The sequence below is a fragment of the Schistocerca americana genome, chromosome 7 (genome assembly GCF_021461395.2).
Source record: "Schistocerca americana isolate TAMUIC-IGC-003095 chromosome 7, iqSchAmer2.1, whole genome shotgun sequence".
NCBI lineage: Eukaryota > Metazoa > Arthropoda > Insecta > Orthoptera > Acrididae > Schistocerca > Schistocerca americana.
The window spans coordinates 143,867,903-143,884,610 of record NC_060125.1 but is presented as its reverse complement, the minus strand read 5'-3'; the positions used below and the strand labels follow the sequence as shown (position 1 = coordinate 143,884,610).

At 42.2% G+C, this 16,708-nt stretch overlaps 1 protein-coding gene across 1 annotated transcript in view; it reads left to right on the top strand.

The window, feature by feature from the left end:
* Positions 1-16,708, top strand: part of LOC124622343 (ubiquitin-like protein 3) — a 469,599-nt gene that overhangs the window by 368,668 nt on the left and 84,223 nt on the right. The window contains exon 2 of the mRNA XM_047148021.1: positions 14,542-14,650. Within this exon, the coding sequence (XP_047003977.1) occupies positions 14,542-14,650 (109 nt within the window). The remainder of the gene's footprint in view (positions 1-14,541; positions 14,651-16,708) is intronic.

Genomic DNA, 16,708 nt, shown 5'->3' with positions numbered 1-16,708 from the left:
ACGCTGAGCTACCGTGCCGGCTGTCCATCTGAGCCACCGAGGACACAGACGATAGTGCGACTGCAGGGATTTATCTCTGGCACGCCTCCCGCGAGACCCTCATTCTCAACGTATTGTCCCGCACTACATACGTAGTGCCCTCGCCCATTATACTCATTACTCGCGGCGCGTTGCCGATTCCCCTAAGAGTTCGGGCACTGTTCGTACATCCGCACAGAAGAAGAAGATGGTCAAATGGCCGGTGAGCCTTAACTACGTATATATGAAGATGGTATCTCTTCTTTCGGACATGTCTGAAAGAACAGATACCATCTTCGTATATAAAAATAATCGTCTGTGTTATTTGACACTTGGCCAGAAAACGATATACAAAGAATAAGGCAAAAAGGCGTTATGTTCTGAAAATTTCAGATGACACTTTCGTTTTCTTTCAGTTCTCAAGTATATAAAGAGTTCATCACGCCACCATTCATAAGACTGTCCACTATGAATTCTGCTCCGGTGGTTAATAAATTTTGTTATTGTAGGGTCTTGTGCCGTAGGAAGGAAGGGAGAGGATGTTATTGTGGGTGGCCGGTATCCTCTTTCGACAACACAAATGCACATATGGATTAACACGGTTCTTTATTTACATGAACAGATAGCTGCTACTTAACTTCCATAGAGCCCATGCGCTGTGGTGCAAACTTGTCAGTAGTAGTCTTCTTGCAGACAGTATCAGGAATCTTGCAATTATACTATTCTGGTCGCTACGTGCAATCTTAGCCTGTTACCAAGCAAGGTCGCTCTGTGATCGAACTGACAGACACCAAACTAGAAGTGAGTCAGTGAGGCCCTGCGGTCGGCGGCAGCGGCCTAAATACATGCTGTTGAGAGGGCATTGGCGCCGTGTTGCTTGTCAGTGTGTCTCTGGACTCGCTCGTGATGACCGGTGTGCTGGCGACAGCTTACGCCAACGCAGTTGTTATTGCTTGTTCATTCTGTTTTTACTGCCTTTAGATTTTTTCGTAATAAGGATGGTACTTGACAACCTGACTTTCGCCATTCAGATGGCAACTGCACAGCAGTCTCACAACCCTTAAGCTTGGTACACAACATCCTTTCTGTTGGGGGGGGGGATTTGAGGAAGTGCAGTTAATGAGGCAGGCTGCATTCATCAGCCTCCACCTTCCTTGCTCCCTGCTACATATATGTTGCTCCCCCCTGCCATTCGCCTGCGGAACTGTGGGAAATGCCATTCCAGCGTCCATTGGCTGGTCTGAGGTGGGAGGCACGACGTCCAGCGCTGGCTTGGTGGGCTGATGGGGGGAAGCTGGCTGCATACGTGTCTTCTGGTTCTGTAGAACAAAACGGCCTTGGATTTCTTCCTCCATGTGATGAATGCGATGTGGTCCTATTTGATTTTTATGGCGCGTTGAAACTTCATTTGAATGTTTAATTTTATTCGCGACATTGCCGAACTGCTCTATACTCTGCCTGGCGCTAATGTCTTCTTGCCTAATTTGTACATTCAAATGATATCGCATCATTCAGTTCAAAAAATGTTTGCTACGTCTGTTGTGGAAGCTCGGCTTGTGGACGCAAGAGTGGCTTTGAAACTGACATTGATGTTCGATGGGATCTTCCGTGGAGTTTCTCAGCTAGAGATTGTGCATCGTGTGGTGTGGCTCTGTAGAGAGAGAGGAAGATCAGTGAAGCACTGTCTTTATTGAATGGCTGAACCAGCTTCGTCATGTGCGACTCGAAAGTTCTTACGACTCTTTTAGTGAATCCGTTGGCCTCGGGATAAAACTTTGCAGCCCTAAACTGTGTAATGTCGTTAGTTTCACAAAACAGTTCAAATTCTTGAGAAGAAAATTACGTGCCGTTGTTAGTGACAATAGATTTCGGCAGTCCTTAAATAGAGAATATCTTCGACAAAGCCTGAATATTGTTGAAGATATCGATGGCATCTGTCTCACAGATGGAAATTTGGAGAAAGGAACCAGTAGCTTCTTCCGAGAAACGGTCCTGCAAAATCAATATGCAGGCGTCACCAGGGTTCTGATGCCTGTGGCCACGCACAATATGCCGATGCAAGCTGACTGGTATTTTTGACATAAGTGACATTTAGCTGGCATCATTTCAGTGTCTTATTCCGGTAGCAATGCTATCTGGCAATGCGTTTGGTACGATCTGTGCCCCGAATGGCATTGATGTAGCATGTGCACTGCCTTAGATTTTGGCACTGTAGGAATAAACCCACGTGTCTTGCTTGATTCTGACTGTGTCAGAATGACATCTTTATTCACTGTAAGTGCATCCCTCATATTCCACTAAGATTTAATCTCCGGTTGAATGAGTAACTTCTTACCATTGGGTCATTTCGTTTGAGTATACTGTTTAGTCCTAGAGAAAACTGGGTCCTCAGGTAAGAATTTGCAATTAAATTTGAATTTACTGGGAAATTTTCCACTCTGTCCTGATTACTGATATTTGCAAAACAAACATCAGCTGAAGAGCCAAACTTTTTGTCTTGCCCTATTAACAGACGTGAGAACTGCGTTCACGTGTTGTGCTGTGGAGCAGAAGATAATTTCTTCGTCGTAATTCGACAGAAGTAGCGCCCAGCGCTGCAGACGTTGAGCTTTCCGTGTAGGAACAGTATCATCAACTGCAAAGATAGCCATGAAGGGCTTGTCGTCTGTGAGGACGAGGAAATAACGTCTGTAGATGTAATCATGAAAATTCTTGAGGGCAAATATAAACTCAAGACCCTCCTTCTCGATCAGACTGTAATTTCTTTGTGCCACTGTCATAGTCTTACAAGTGAACGTAATTAGTAGTTTCCATGATACTGATACGACACAGCGGCCTCTATAGTCTGAACTATCTGCAGCAACTGTGAGCATTTTGTTCGTATCTTAATTCGTAAGACATTTGGCGTCAAGCAAACACCGTTTGCTAAATGCGTGTTGGTATTCACTGTTCCAGTTCCATTTACTGCCTTTACGTAACAGCTTCTGCAGTGATTCACTGATGAGGGAAAAACTTCCGCCAACAATTTATTTGTTAATACGGAACGTAATTGCTTGACGCCCTTGGGAGTGGGAAGATTTTTAAAGGCGTCCTTATGTTGCAGTGTTGGCTTGATGCCTTGTGGGCACGGTGTGTGTCGCAAGTATTGCACTTATCTTTGTTGTATTTCAAATTTATCGGTTGTAGAAAACGGATTCAGTCAAGGTAGTTTACAGCGTTTGGAGCTTTCCAGACTAATTGTTCAAATATCTCTGGAACAAATACAGTGTGTTGGCAACCCCAAAGGGTAACCTTTGGTAACGGTGGAGACCAAATAGTGTATTTATCATCATAAATCTCTGCGCGTCGTCCAAAACGGTTTGCAGATATGTGTATTTAAGCTTCAACTTGGCAAAATTCTCACATCGGCTAACTTCCGGCTTGTGGCTAGGATTGAGTCAGTAATATTCTGCATTAACTGTAGCTTCGAAATCTCTGCATATGCGTAATGTGCTGTTCGATTTCTGTACAACTTTGATTGGTGCCATTCTGTTCAAGGCGGTCGAATACTTGAGTTAGTTTATCCTTTAAACATAAGCGAAATGTTGCGTGTTTTCCAGTTTCTCACTGCATTCGGATTCAGCAAGATTTTGACACCGCATTCTGCTTCACTGTGATACATGCCTTTATATATAAAACGCCGTTGATCACGATTCTTGCTTTAGAAAAAAATATCACTATATTTCTGCTACACCTGAACCAACTGTCCATTCAGAATATCAATTTAATTTGATTTGCCTCTCGTGATGAATCGTAAAGCTCAAAGCATTCAGTAGAATTCGTTGTATTATTGGGATTCACAACAACGAATGTACCCTGTTACGTAACGTATTTGTACATAACATCTTTTGCAGCATTGCCCTTTCATTGGAATCTCCTAATTGCTGTTAACTTTGCCATCCCTAAATTTCGGTACCCTAGCAGGCTGTTTGGAAGAGAAGACCCTGTCAATTTGAATATTGATTGGCATTTCGTTAACTCGAAGAGCCGTAGATGACGGTTTGTTGCTGACAGAAAAGATAGCAATCACGTTACGTTTCGTCCATGGAAGTTTTTGAATTTGCACATGTTCCTTATGAACATTAGTTGACTTTATTTTTAACTATTGCAGTATGCTTGAGTGTCTTGACTTGTGTTGGTTAGGCTTCGTTTTGCACACCTTAGCCCCATGTTCGGCCTTTTTAAAGCAATTACAACATCTATTGTGTGGTTTACGCTACAACGTGAACAAGATTGTAATTTGGCATTTCGAAACTTGTCCGGTCTGTAATCTCTCTCTTGGGGTCGCACTTTTGAGTTTCTATGGCCTCTCTGTACAACCTAGCATAGTAATGTATTTTAGTATCAGTGCAACAGCCTTTTCGGGACTAGGACCTGTACAGTTCTGTTTCACTGTACTCTTGTAGGTTGTGCTTGTGTTCTATGACTGCGACTGCCTTCACAGGTTTGATAATTACTGGTGTCAGCTCAATTTTCAAGCTTTGTTGCAATATATGTGATAGCAACAATATGTTATTGAGCGTTTCAACGATTTGGAGCTATCATACGTGGCGGGAGTGTTTGGAAGTGGCGGAAGTGATTCTGGTACTACCAACAGTGTTGACTCTGTCATTTAGTGGCTTTATTCTTAAACTGATACCCTCATGGATGTCTAAGATAATTTTTTCTGCTATTCACGTGGTCAGATTAAGGAAGCTGTAAATTGGCTTTGGTTTTCATTCATGAAGGGCGATGGAATAAGATGTCTGTATGACTTAGTAGCACGCCCATTGAGCTCTTGAATTGGATTTTAACGTGTCGCAAATGTGTCGATAGCGTTAATTCGGCAGATTACAATCCGGAGCGTGTCCCAGGATCAATGGTCGGTATTCAGGTATATTGCAAGCAAAAAAGTCTAGTAAACCGATTTCTAAAATGCTCACCTTAAAAGCTATAAGCGCTTGTTCAGTAAAATAGATGTTTCACAGTACCGAAAAAGAGCGAGTACTCGTAACTCTGCAAGTATGCCTTTTGGAGCCCATGCTTACTAGACTTTTTTTGTTACGAATAATAATTTCTGTCCCATCCCTGAATATTGACCATACCTCTTGGGACACCCTATATATTTAACATTGTCTTTTGGGACAAAATGTTACTGGACCAATTTGACTCACATATGGAGAATCGTTCATACACCTAGATGTAGACACAAAATTCAAGTAGAACAAACTAAAGATCGCGAGGAGAGTGGATGAAAGAATGATACGCACTTATTTATTGCTAGAGGATAGATTGCTTCAACAGAGGTAGTGACGTAAGAAAGATAGTAATAATGGACGAGGCTTTTGAAGGGCGAGCTGGGCAAACGTGGACCTGTTCGGAACTTGTTCCATCGTGGCAGCAAGTGTGCTGTCGTGACACCAGTTACAAAAGCATTCCGCAGCTGTTGTCGATGATGATGTTCTTGTGACTCAGTATAAAATCATTCTTCCAGAATAGTCCGATCGGAAGTGTTGCTGAGGCCTTCTTCTGGGAACAGGCTGCATACTGTGATGAAATGTCAGACTCTCGTTAATTTAACGACAGTAATTTCTGCATTTATTAGCGTAGATAATGATTATGATTGACTGTTGAATGACGTTGCTCTGTTGGTGGAGACTTTCACCATTCACCTAGGGAGTGGAGGACGGGCCGTGGATGGTACCTTGCGTTGGTTTTTAGATACACCGGTAGCGGTCTCGTAGCACTGAGTGTAGGCAGCAGTGCCACCCGAAGCCAAAAGCTGTCGACATCATTAAAACTGTTCGAGCATTTAGCAATCTATACTGCCTCTCTGACCCTTCGTTTTCGTTGGTATGGCGCTATTGCTAAAATACCAATAGGATCAAAGTTTGTATTCTGACCACATTTTTCACTATGCCCAGCAAGAGCCGACAGTTATGCATAAACGAGGTGCCTCCCACTAGAACACCAGCCAACATTGGCATGATGGGGCATACTTTCTACAACTACTTTAAGTCAAAACGTGGCAGAAAATCCAAAGCTATTCTCGTTGTATGTGAAGTATGTTAGCGGCAAGACACAATCAGTGCCTTCTCTATACGAAAGTTATCGATGACCGTGTTGTTAAAGCTCAATTACTAAACCAAAAGCTTCCGAATTTCCATCACCAGAGAAGACTAAGTAAATATTCCAGCAGTCTAATCAAGAATAGTTGCCAACATCAGTAATTTAAAGGTAGACAACCTCGGAATAGTGAAGCAACTTAAATCACTTAATAAAAGAAAATTTTCCAGTACAAATTGTATCCCAATTAGGTTTCTTTCAGAATATGATGATGCATTAGCTCCATACTCAATAATCATTTACAACCGCTCGCTTTTCGTCCAAAGACTGGAAAGTTACACCTATCACACCAATGTTCAAGAAAGGCAATAGGAGTAATCCACTAAATTACAGGCCCATATTATTAACGTCGATATGCAGCCGGATTTTGGAACATATATTGTGTTCGAACATAATGAATTACCTCGAAGAGAACGGTCTGTTGACACATAGTGGACGCGGATTTAGAAAACATTGTTCTTGTGAAGCACAACTAGCTCTTTACTCACACTCACGTTTCGATACTTGATCCATTTATGTAATACGACAATTGTTAAGACCATATGATTACCAGGATGCAGTGACAGAAATGGGCGCGTCGGACACGACCATCAGACGAACGAAAAACAAGTATCTCGGAAGGGAATAAGACATCGTTCTACTCTCAGTTTTTAATGAAATTGCTATATCTTATCTACATTTCGTCCACACACAAAAGTTCACGCAGTTCGTTTTTATCCGTAAAAAAATTGGTTCAAATGGCTCTGAGCACGATGGGACTTAACTTCTGAGGTCATCAGTCCCCTACAACTTAGAACTACTTTAACCTAACTAACCTAAGGACATCACACACATCCATTCCCGAGGCAGGATTCGAACCTGCGACCGTAGCAGTCGCGCGGTTCAAGACTGTAGCGCCTAGAACCGCTCGGCCACCTTGGCCGGATTTTATCCGTACAGATTTCGTGCTATGCTTTACCTCATTTGATGCAAAACAGTAACTATGATGAATAACTAAAAGAAATTCAGTCCTTTAACGGCTGAAAGCGAGGGGAAACTACGGCCGTAATTTCCCCTGAGAGCATGCAGCTCTATTGTTTTGTTAAACGATGATGGCATCCTCTTAGGCAAAACATTCTGAAGCTAAAATAGTCCCCCATTCGGATCTCCAGGTGGGGATTACTTAGGAGGATGTCATCATCAGGAGTAACAAAACTGGCATTCTATGGATCGCAGCGTGCAATGCTAGATCCTTAATCGCACAGATAGGTTAGAAAATTTAAAAAGGGAAGTGGGTGGGTTGAAGTTAGATACAGTGGAAATTAAAGAAGTTTTGTGGCAGAAGCAACAGGACTTCCGGTCAGGTGAAACAAGGCTATGAACACAACATCAGATAGAGGTAATGCAGGAGTAGGTTTAATAATGAATAAGAAAATAGGAATGCGGTTAACTACTAAGGACAGCATAGTGAAACGAATTGTTGTAGCGAAGACTAACACAAAGCAAACACTCACCACAGTAGTACAAGTTCATATACCATCTGGCTTCACAGACGATGAAGATATTTAAGAAATGTATGATGAGATGAAAGAAATTATTTAGATAGTTAAGGGAGACGAAAATTTGATTGTGATGATGGACTGGAATCCAGTAGTAGGAAGAGAAGGAAAAATTATATATAAATACGGACTAGGGTAAAAGAATGAAAGAGGAAGCTGCCTCGTGGAATTTTGCATAGAGAATAATTAAATTATCGCTAACACTTGGCTTGAGAATCATAAAAGAAAGTTGTGTACGTGGGAGAGACCTAGACACACCCTGTTATACAATGGTAAGATAGAGATTTCAGAACCAGATTTGTGAGAGTTTTCCAGGGGCAGATGTGGACTCTGACCACAATTTATTGGTTATGAACTGTACATTGAAGCTGAAGAAATTGCAAACAGGTTGTAAATTAAGGAGATGAGACCTGGATAAGTTGAACCAACCAGAAGTTGAGAGTTTCAGAGGGAGCATTACAGCAGTTCAGTAGAACATGGGAAAGCAATACAGTAGAAGACGAATAGGTAGCCTCGAGAGATAGTGAAGGTAGCAGAGGATCAAATACGTAAGAAGTATTGGATAACACAGAAGATACTAAGTTTAATTAATGAAAGGAGAAAATATAAAAACGCAGCAAATGAAGCAGATGATAGGGAATACAAATGTCTAAAAAATCAGTGTGATGATAAGTGCAAAATAGCTAAGCAGGAATGGCTAGAAGACGTATGTAAGGATTTAGAAGCATTCTTCGCTAGGGATAAGATAGATACCGCACACAGGAGAATTAGAGACCTATGGAGAAAAGAGAATCAGATCTACGAATATTAAGAGCTCAAATGGAAAACAAGTCCTAGGCAAAGAAGGGAAAGTTGAAAGGTGGAATGCGTATATAGAGGGTCTATGCAAGGGAGATGGACTTGAAGGCAGTATTATACAAATGCAAGACGACATAGATGAACATGAGATAGGAGATATGATACTGCGAAAACAATTCCGTTATAACTACTGACAACCCTGGGAGAACTAGCCATGACAGAACTCTTCCATCTTGTGTACAAAATGTATGAGACAGGCTAAATACCTTCAGACTTCAAGAAGAATGTAATAATCCAAACTCCAAAGAAAGCAGGTGCTGGCAGGTTTGAATATTACCAAACTATCAGTTTAATAAGTTATGTTTGCAAAATACTAACAGGCTCTATAGAAGAATGGGAAAATTGCTAGAAGCCGATCTCGGGGGAAGATCAGTTTGGATTGTGGCGAAATATAGGAACACGGGAGGCGGTACTGACCCTATGATTTATCTTAGAAGATAGGTTAAGCAAAGGCAAACCTACGTAAGTAGGATTTGTATCCTTAGACAAAGCTTTTGACCATGTTGAATAGAATAGTCTCTTTGAAATTCTGAAGGTAGCAGGTGCAAAATGCATGAGCGAAAGGCTATTTACAACTTGTACAGTAACTAGACGGCAGGTACAAGAATTGAGGGAAATGAAAGGGGAGCAGTGGTTGAGAAAGCAGTTACACATTTGCCATGTTATTCAATCTGTGCATTGAGCTAGCAGTAAAGGAAACAAAAGAAGAATTTGGAGTAGGATTTAAAGTTCAAGGAGAAGAAATAAAAGCTATTTTGTTTGTCGATGACATTGTCATTCTGTCAGAGACAGCAAAGGACTTGGAAGAGCAGTTAAACGGAATGTACAGTGTGATGAAAGGACGATATAACATGAACATCAACAAAACCAAATCAAGGACAGCTGAATGTAGTCGAATTAAATCATCTGATGCTGAGGGAATTAGATTAGGAAACGCTTAAAGTAGCAGATGAGGTTTGCTATTTGGGCAGCAAAATAGCTGATGATGGCTGAAGTAGTCTGAACAACAGAAATTTGTTAACAGCGAATATAGATTTAAGTGTTAGGAAGTGTTTTCTGAAAGTATTTGTATGGAGTATATCCATGCATGGAAGTGAAACGTGGACAATAAACAGTTTGGATAAGAAGAGAATAGGAGATTTTGAAATGTGGTGCTACAGAAGAATTCTGAAGCTTAGATGGGTAGATCACCTAACTAATAAGAAAGGACTGAAGCTAATTGGGGAGACAAGAAATTTGCGACACAGCCTAACTAGGGGAAGGGATCTGTTGATAGGACTCATTCTGAGACACGAAGGGATCACCAGTTTAGTATTGGAGGGAAGTGTGGAGGGTAAAAATTATAGAGGGAGACCAAGAGATGAATACAGTAAAGAGGTTCAGAAGGATGTAAGTTGCAGTATTATTCAAAGATGATGAGGCTTGCATAGGATAGAGTAGCATGCAGAGCTGTATAAAACCAATGTTCGGACTGAAGACCACAACAACAACAACAACATTGAGCAAAGATATCGAACTGGAAACTGTTCAAAAATCAAATTTTTTTTGCGTAATAGTTTTCTTAATATCGAATGATAAGTATTTCATAACGGTCAGACCACCGTCTCCCATCACAGGCAGCATAAGGCGAGCAGTACAGCGACAAGAAAGCCACTCTCAGCACGGAATCCAGAGAGAACGTCTGTAGCAGCCAAAGGATCGAAATTTATAATTAATAGTTTAACACTGAGATAAATAAAAAGGAAAAAAAGTTGTTGGTAGCAGCGGGACTCGAACCCAAGCCGACGAATTGCCAGTCTGTGCCCTAAACGACTCAGCCGCGGTGCCGTTACAACAGTTGCACCTCTAAAGTGCCTCGTACTTTGTGCCCGCAGTGCTCAAAGAAAAATGCTGACCTAGTGATACAAGCAATGTGGCACCCTCAGTACTAGCAGGGATGACGTCACATCAGGGCATGTGGCATCGAAAACTGACAGTTGCGTCGCTCCTCTGATTTGATCATAGTGCGGCTGACTGTCATTTCAGCACTCGACACTGGTTTCCAGTTTTTGCGGAGACAGCATTTCAGCACACACGTGTAGAGAATTGGCGTAATTTTGGTGAGATTACCTTCTCGCATTCAAAGAGGATTGCTATAACTTTAGTGTAATATTTATTGTGTGTTGTAGCACATTAGCACGTGGTCACAGGCCGCCACTGATCAGAAGATTCTGCAAGAATACAGTACCATATTACTTTTAACATAGCGTACAAAAAATTATTTTTGAAGAGACACGAACAGACACATTTCCAGACCAGGTTAGAGGCCAGACACGACCACATTTGATTTCTTTCTCTTCGTAAAACTGACAGTGCCTAGAAGCATCCATGTTAAGGACTACTCTGATGGACGTGGGAACACGTCATAATGCGCGTGATATAAAAATGCAATACAGGTTTTTGTGCGCATGTGTTTGTATTGGGCTGACGTGACGTGGGAATGCGTTGGATGATGGCATCTGACGCAACACGCCTTACGATGCGTGGGAAGAATGTCAAAAGAGCTAGGTGTTTCGTCAGGAGTGGGAAGGCGGCAGCAGAGTCAAATGGGTTTTCCTGTATCGTTTCCATTTATTATCTGAAGATGGACGAGATGCTGATTGAGTATGTTCGGTCAAATCTGGTTCTGCATGACCCTACAAACCGGGAATATCGTAACCAGCATTCAAAGGAAGGGGCTTGAGACGAAATAGGAGAAAAACTCGGTATTCCAGGTTACTGAAAACAGTTACTCTTTCCATACATTTTTATTAGTTTGTTCTTTTTTTACAATTTATAATGGTTCAATATGCGTTATATTTGATATTGTTAGGAAAAAAGTATCAATCGATATCAAATAAGACCAGATGTGAATACAACAGATATTTATAATAAAAATTAGGTTATATGAATTTATAACTAAAAATAACACCCAAAATTGAAATTGAAACTTGGTTATATTGAACTTAAAATGGTCGGTTATAATGAATGCACCTATTAAATAAAAAATGCTGGACGTGTCACGGAGCAACTCTACCCTTTCGAATGGAGTGCCATTGCCAAGGACAACTTGCTGGACTATAATCAGAAACGAAGTACATTTTGAACTTTGGTGAAATTTCTACGAATGGGTTCGAGGTTGGCTACACCATGAATGTGTTCACTTTCCATTCGGATTTGTTCCTTGAAAGGGGAAATATTCCGAAGCATGTTGTGTAGACAGGTGGAAGCTAAAACTATTATATCAGCAGTTTCTGGTTTAGTTTCAAAAGGGTTTAGAAATACGCTCCAGCGCCCTGCCAGAATTCCGAACGCGTTTTCTACAGTCCGTCGAGTTCTTGAAAGGCGGTAGTTGTATACCTTCTCGTCGTCACTTTTAATGGCTACTTCTCCATTGCTGGTAGTAGCTCTTTGTCTTGTGAAACGCCGTATTTGTTGCTTTCAAATCTTTTCCCCGTCACAGATCGTTCAGAAGTTCCTCCCACTACTTTTGCCGTAAGCTCCAACGTCAACAAGCGTGAGTTTGTAATTTGCATCTACCAAAACCAGTAAAACAATGGAATATGTGCCTTTTTAGTTATAGTACAATGAACGAGCACCAGCTGGACATCGGATTTGAACGTATTTGCCGTCCAAAGTTCCTTCCTGTGCAGTGTGGATAATTCCACTTCTCATCACAATCCTTGACGATCTGTTTCCGTTCCTCTTTCTTTGGTTATGGCATGTATATCGGTTGTAGAGTTTTCCAAATTATCTCGCAACACTCTTTAACTATTTCTCCAATAGATAAAAATCCAATCCGAAAAGAAAAAGCCAATATTCTATAAGAATTTCCAGTTGCTAAGTACCTGTGAACAGTGAAAAAAGCCCAGTTATCGAAGCTCTTAACGTTGTCCTTTGGCAACTAGGCGACCTTTTATTGTCTTTGGGCGCCAAAGGAGAATAAATGAATAACTAATAGATGACTAAAGATAAACCTAGAATTCTAAACTAATTTCTCTGTTCTAGGTAATGAATGTAAAGACAATTGGAATAAACTACGGAATGCGTATATCCAGGCTAAACACCGTGGAGCCGTAAAATCAGGTCGGGCAGCGAAGAGTTTGAGCAAATGGAAATTTGAAGATGATTTGGCCTTTTGGGATCCAGCTCTCGTAACAAGAAAAACTCAAGGAAATGCGGAAGACAGCCCCAATAATGAAGATTATGATGGAACACGGGAAGAGATTGGCTTATGTCCGATTGATGAAACAGACTCACAGGTGGTCTCGTCAGAAAGTTCCCAATCTAACCCACCAAGAAAATACCTATTGCAAACTGCAGTCCCTATAATGGCGGAGGCCACCGAAAAACGCACGGCTAATGTGTCAGATTGTCCAACAACTTTTACTCAACCTTCAGCGAAGCCCGTAAGGTAGTATCGTGGAATAAAACGTTTACTGTCGTCCGTACAAGAAATGGTTACATTTATGAAAGACAGCCAACGTTTGAGCTCCCGAGTACTTCTGCAAAGTGCACCCGTTGCATCAAGTAACGACGTGGACGATGAATGCGAACTTCTTTTCCTCGGCATGGCGAAAAATGTGAAAAAACTGCGTCCTGATGAGCAAATCAGAGTGAAGATGGAAGTGAGGAACATTGTTTTGGGGGCAGCGTTGCAAGCTACACATGGGAGCTCATTTCAGGTGAACTCTGGTTACACTCTTAATACAAATCCATCATCATTCCATCAGTCCTCCTCAAGACCGACCATCTCCTCAGCAATCTGAACACATCTTGGACTGCACAACAGACTCAAGGTTCTCCTACACTTGGCAATACAAGCAGCAAGAAAAAATTACTAATCTGTTATTACTTTTCTGACGTATAACAAAACACACCTTGTGAAAAGAAAATCAAATAAAATTCCAAAATGTCACTGTGATATATAATAAAGTAATGGATTAGCTCTTTCCTCAGGCCAACTGCAAGGCGCATCTCAGCCGGAATGCTTTCCCTGAGTTGAGTGGAGCGCTTCTCTATAATCGGACTAACCAAGCTCAAGAGATGGTAGAAGTCAGTTTTTGCCATTCTGGAATACCACTTAAACCGCTCTTCATGTTCTGTTAGTTGAGGCAGTAAATTTCGCAACTCCCCGAATTCGTCTCGCCCCATATTGATAGGATGCAATATACAGAGCAGCCATTTCTTCTTCTTCTTCCAGCATGTCAAAAACAGGGAATACATTCATGGTTGCAGGTTCAAAACAACCTGCACAAATGCTCACGAAGCAGTTGTTTCATGTTGCTATACGTCAGGCCAATGTAAACACCAGTTCATGTCTGACGTGGTCCCACGGTGCTTGACGTGACGTGTTTCCACGTCATGTCAGAGTAGTCTGTACTTACCCTTAGCCTATGGAGCGACATGAGTGATTTTTCCAAATGTACTATGAGGTCCATTTACGTGATGCAAGGTGATTTATATATGTGCATCATATTGGAAGGATGTAATGATGAAGATTGGAAAATACTTTTACCATACTTTTACCACATCTTTGACAATTTTTTGGGAATCCGTTCATGTGATGAGTAAAATATTGATATCAACATTTTATATCTTTTAATCTGAAAATGTTATTCTTAGTACGTACTGAAAACGTTGTCAGGATTGCCAAAATTTGGTCTAAAGTTATCCAAACATTAATAATAGGCCCAAATCTGCTGTAGTTTTTTAATAAAAAAAGAATGCACTACGTGTAGCAAGTATTGGAGCTTTCTTAAACATCAAACAGTTATTTTAACAGTGACTGCCACTAAACTACAGAGTTAAGTTGTAGTGTCAACAGAGCAGGTGGGCAAGTTCAGGAGGAAAAGGGTCCTCGCTTTGAAAGTTGATGGAAGCCTTAAATGTGTGTACTCTTTGGATTCGCCGATTCACTCTTGCGTACTTGCGCTTCATATTCGTTTTCTCGCTCGTGTTGCAGATCAACTTGCGGCTCATACTGGTCAGCGGCAAGACGAAGGAGTTCCTGTTCAGTCCGAGCGACTCGGCCGGCGACATCGCGCAGACCGTCTTCGACAACTGGCCGGAAGGTGGGCAACACACACGGCACACAGCGAGCGGCAAGCGTACAGAATTCATACCGATGGAGGAAGCCTTTTGCGTGCATGAATTTACTAATTGTGTTGCAATAGTAAGCTCAACGCGTGACTTTGATTAAAAGTTGTGAAAACGTCCCATAATTAAATGATAACGTTCCCACCTCGCTCTGTAAGTATTATTCATTTTACACTAATGGCCAAGCTGTGTGGCCTGCGGCATATGCCGTGCAAACGTGGCTGCATGGCTCGGTGCCTCGTGCTTGCGCACTGGCCAATATTGCAAATAAATATGAAGACGGAAAATATTAACGTTTGAAAGACTGTGATACCTGCCCGAAGAAAAGTAACAATGCAGTGTTACTGAAGAATAATGGAGATTAGATGGATGAAGCAGATAACTAACAAATCAAATGGTTTAAATGGCTCTGAGCACTATGGGACTTAACTTCTGAGGTCATCAGTCGCCTAGAACTTAGAACTACTTAAACCTAACTAACCTAAGGACATCACACACATCCATGCCCGAGGCAATATTCGAACCTGCGACCGTAGCGGTCGCGCGGTTCCAGACTGTAGCGCCTAGAATCGCTCGGCCACCCCAGCCGGCCAGATAACTAACAAGCGGGAACTGAAACCAATTGTGACTTACAGTACAGTGTGGCTAAAGGAAGTGGTATTGCATCCTTAGTCATCAACAAATAGTTAATTTGTATTATTTTCAGTTTATTGTCATTTGATATTCTATCCTGCCGACTCCATACTATATTACTAGTGCATCGGGTAATTACAGCAAATTTGTGTCGGAGGATACAGAGAAATTTTAGAGGCTGATAGCTGTATGTGTAGGCCACAGCCTTGTAAGAAGTCAGTCATTATGTAGTGAGGTTTCTTTTTTTGGTAGGGGGGCAGTAATGATGGTACTGATTGTACGAAGATACTGGAATCACTGTTTCTTCATCCCCCAGGGTGGTCGCCATACTATGGCGGGTTCGAGCTTGGCTACCACGGGGCGCCAGCCTTTGCAGCATCTTTTCCCTTCCGTGCTCCATGTCTGTCCTCTTGGTCCAGGCCAGGCCCACAGACGCTTGATTGCCTGAGCTGCTACCTTCCAAAGTTGCCCATTAGGCGCAGTTGGAAGGAGCGCTCCATCGGAGATAACTGATAATCATGGGGGATTTTGTCGCAATGAGCCAATCACCTTCACAATCAACGTGAATGGAACGAGGCGAACGATTCAAAGACCCTTCCAGTTGCACCACCGTTCATCGTGGTTTCACATACTCAAGACGGTTAGTTCTTTGCAACGGTAAATCCGTTTGTTATTCAGAAATATGTTGATGCCATAGGTGGCCGCGTGAAATCCTGCTCTCGTTTACAGAATGGCACTTTGCATTTGGAGACAACTTCTGATTCTCAACAACAACTGCTTGCTGCCTCGCTTCTCCACGGCTACTCCGTTCGTGTCAAGGCCCATAGAACTTTGAATTCTTCCCGTGGTGTAATTTACACCAGGCTGCTCGACGGTGTAACCAAAGACGAAATCCAGTCTTACCACTCTGGTCAGGGTGTCATTGCCGTCCATTGTGTAATGAAAAACGTAGATTCGTCCTTAATGCCCACCCGCACTCTTTTCCTCACCTTTGATGGGGTGGTGGTGCCGTCCAAGCTCAAAGCAGGCTATGAAATTATCACAGTCCGGCCGTACATTCCGAACCCGATGTGCTACTACCAGTGTCATCGTTTCAACCACACTAGAACGTCTAGTCGACACCCAGCCAAATGTGTAACCTGTGGTAGGGATGCATACGAGGGCGATTGTCCGCCTCATTCTCCCTGCTGTATCAACTGCAATGGCGGCCATGCCGCCTCCTCTCGGGATTGTCCCGTGTATCTTGATGAGCGGGCTGTCCAGGAGATCCGGATAAAGGAAAAAGTGCTTTACCCAGTCGCTCACAAGTTATTGGCTAGGCGCAAATCCTGCGTTCTCCCCTCTGACACTTGTAGTTCTGGTCTTGTTACCTCTCGCTCCATGAAGGACATGGTCACACA